Genomic DNA, 3,718 nt, shown 5'->3' with positions numbered 1-3,718 from the left:
TAAAAAATACATAAGCAGGCCCGTAAGCAGGATTTTTCAAGGGGGGGAGGGTACATAGACTCGCAACGCGAGTCAATCACCTCGCACCGCGAGGTGCCCCTACGGCAGGGGGTCTGGGGTATTTGGTGCAAAATCCTGCAATCTAGCAATTTCCTGGCACTTAATTTGAATTTTGGAATCATGCCTTTTTTACTATGAATTTTCATAAAAAATCCCGACTTTAATAGTCACAATTCAAACAAAATGCCGACTTTAATAGTGCTTAGTAGTTGTTCGTACGAACCCCCCTGGCTACGGGTGTGATAAGGACTGCAACACTTCATGAAGTGCAGGGTGTTTCCTGCAAAGTATGCTGGCGTGAAGCGTTGCTGATCATACCCTCATGGTTTTTTTTTTTACAAAAAATATTTTTTTTTATATTTACATTCTACTTTCATTTCCGTCGCAATATTCCAAGCCATTGAAATAGTCGTACTATATTTATCAAGATATTTATCAAGATTCATACGCACATTGCTGACGTTTATGATGAAATGGCTATAATTTGATTGGTAAAGATCATTGGGAATGCAAGTATTCAAAAACTGCCACATCTGGAAAACCTAAATAATGCGTTGACCTGAATGTAAAGCACAACTTTTACACAATGTTAAATGTATGAGTTCGACACAAATGCCCCTCATCCGGTGGCCAAGTTAAATGTGGGTAAAATTTCACCGAGTCAATATAATTGTAAAACTGCGCCCTATCTCAAATTCACTTGAATATCATTCATCATCTGTTAAAAATTTTAAAAATCAGACAGATCAATATTGTTTTAATAAAAGTGTATCAATCTAAACACAATAATGAAACCATGTTGTAAAATGAAATGGTGGTTGCGTAAATATCACTAAAACATGTATGTATCAAGAGCACTGTGTGAACTCTGTCATTATCTGATGTTTGTATGTGATATCATGTGTTTATTTCATGTACTGAATCACTTTCACTTCTCCTGATTGAAATAACCCTACCCACAACCTCCCCTCACTGTCCACACTCAGTCCTACAGGTTTATCTAGTCCACAATTGTCCACACATCTCAGGAACTGTCCGTTCTGATCCAGGATGTGTAGACAGTCATTGTTGATATCTGCCACAATGATCTGACTCATGGAGTCTGTCACTATATGTCTAGGATAAAATGACTTCTTCCTCCTAGCTGGTGTACCGTCGTATCGGAATCGGACTCTTCCTGACTTGTCCACCACGACCACGGCCTTAGCATTGTTATCAGAGGCCACGATGTCTCCATTGTTGTTCTCCACCACATACAGTGGGTATTTCCCTCTTTTATAGATTGGTTCTCCATCTTCATCTCTCTCTATTTCCTGTTTCTCTGTGTGTCCCTGATAACGGACAATTTTATATTGGCTATCATCAGTAGTAAACATACTGACCAGGATGTCCCCTGACTTAGTACAGCATAGTCTGTCTGGATGCCAGCCCTGTGGTGTGGTTATCAGTGTCTCTGTTCTCCCGTGTCTGACAATGTTCACAGTACTATTGGGGACATCACTGTATACCAGTTCTCCCTGTCTGGTCACTGTGATGTCATTAGGCCAGGTTTTACATGTGGTGGTGACAGTGTCCCGTACAGACCTGTGTATGTCAACACGTCTTATGGTTTTATCTTTACCACTAACCCAGGCTTCATCCACTCCCACACAGGCAACATGGTATAGAGGATTAACTCCAGTAGGAATGGTTGTAATTGATTTGGCTTGCTCTAACAGCTTTTGTAAAGATAAATAGGAGACTTCCTCTGCTAGACTGGACAGTGTTGTCTGTGTCAGGCTAGCCTTGTATTCTTCTAATTCCAGGCTGAGTTCTCTCCCTTGGACTGTGTTGGATTTGAGTGATGGCAGTTTGACATCAATATCAGTAGGCATGCTTTTGTATTCCTCGAGTTTGGATTTGTAGTTAGTGACTGCAGACACTCTGTTTGACTTCAGAATTTCTTTGTTTTGTTGAACTGTTTGGGTCATATCTGGTATTTGATTTTTTATTTTGGATTGGTGAGAGTTTAGAGCAGCCAAAATATTCTCTTTCATGGACTTCAACAATGAACCGAACTTATTGAAAATGGTGTCTACTTCTTGGTGCCAGAATTTTCTATGCATTTCTTCTTCTTTTTTGAGTTCATCAAATTTGGCCATTGTAATGGATATTTTGCTTTCTATTTCTTCATTTTTCTTCTTGTACTGTGGAATAATGGTGGATTCAATTTCTTTGGTTTCCTTTTCAAGTTCCTTTTTCTTGTCACTAAAAATTTCCGGAATATCTTCAATTTTGTGTCCATTATGGGGACCACGCATGCATTTCAGGCAAACTGGAACATCACATTGCTGGCAGTGGGCCTCACATCTCTGGTTGGAGTGAAATTCACACTCCGGAAAAGCCACCTTTCTATCTTTGAAATGAACGATGTCATGTGGTTGGTACTTGAGCTTGTCCACGTGTTTACTAACACAGTCCACACACAAACTGAGTTGACAGCTGTTACAGAACTGCTGGGTAGGCTTGACACAAAGGTCACAGGTGATGACCTCCTGTGCCTGGGACGTGGGCTCGGCCATCATCAGAAGCTGAAACTGTAAGAAATCTCAGATAATTATATGAATTCATGAAGATGATAAAGTTTATCTCTACAATAAACGTGAAAAACAGATTATTATGTAGGGGGTGGGTGGTGGTCAAGGGGGTGTAAACATCTACAGTCCCTGAAACGTTCTACTTTACCATTTTCCCGTTCGCTCGCCGTTCGTTCACCGTTCGCTCAGCGTGCGTTCACCGTTCGTTCAGCGTGCGTTTACCGTGCACTCTCCATTCACAGTTTTGCGTTCAGCGTGCGCTCACCGTTCGTTCACCGTTCACAAAACGTTCAGCGTGCGCTCACCGTTCGTTCATCGTTCCGTCTTTTCATTCTCATTCGGAACACCAAAGTGAAAGGACCAATCTTGATAGCAAGGCGAAAATGAAAATTGAACGTGTGCGTAAGAGTGGAAGGATACTTTCTTACTATATCAGAAATTTAATTTTGAAGTACAAAAGGTCAGGATTATCCACTGTGAATGCCGAAAGGTTCATTTGAGCTTTTGTTAAAGAAATTCTAAATGAGAGACGAATATAAGAGTTTGTCGTTATGAATTTAACCCAAGTACAAAAAATAAGGCAGTTTCAGGTAATGAAAACCCCTTCCCCTGTATTGACAATATAGCATTTGCAAGTTCGGGCAAAAGCACAAATTATTATAATTATTTTGCATTGCTTGACACGAGTTTTAAACAATTCAACCCACCTATTTTGAAAAATAAAAACAAACAAACGATCCTACATAATGTACATTGTACCGTATGTACATGTCAGAATGTCAAATTGATATAGCTATTTTACGCCTATATTTATGAAAGACATTGTCAATAAAATGATATTTACTACGCTTGCCAAATTCGAAACTTTTGTAACATTTGTCCTTAATGCAAAGATGTAATTGTTTATCTGGTACGTTTCTGCATTAGCCTTTAAACATTATACAGATATTGCTCGATCTAAATGCAATCTATGGTCACATTAATAATAAAAATAGTAAGTTTTGTACTTGCATGTGCATAAATTCTTGGATTATCTCCTCGGGTCGATGTAGCTGCGACAAATGAATGACAGAAAATGTAAG

The 3,718-nt window shown here is 39.4% G+C and overlaps 1 protein-coding gene across 1 annotated transcript; it reads right to left on the bottom strand.

Annotated features, from left to right (window-relative positions):
* Positions 1 to 800: 800 nt before the first annotated feature.
* LOC125654396 (E3 ubiquitin-protein ligase TRIM71-like) lies at positions 801 to 2,807 on the bottom strand. The gene is made up of 2 exons (XM_056145438.1): positions 2,785 to 2,807; positions 801 to 2,636 (listed from the first exon to the last, which is right to left on the bottom strand). Exons 1-2 carry the CDS (start codon positions 2,785 to 2,787, stop codon positions 966 to 968), a joined length of 1,674 nt encoding a protein of 557 aa, XP_056001413.1. The 5' UTR covers positions 2,788 to 2,807; the 3' UTR covers positions 801 to 965.
* Positions 2,808 to 3,718: the final 911 nt, after the last annotated feature.

The sequence above is a fragment of the Ostrea edulis genome, chromosome 7 (genome assembly GCF_947568905.1).
Source record: "Ostrea edulis chromosome 7, xbOstEdul1.1, whole genome shotgun sequence".
NCBI classification, from domain to species: domain Eukaryota; kingdom Metazoa; phylum Mollusca; class Bivalvia; order Ostreida; family Ostreidae; genus Ostrea; species Ostrea edulis.
The sequence above is the reverse complement of the archived record's forward strand: the minus strand, read 5'-3'. Positions and strand labels throughout refer to the sequence as shown.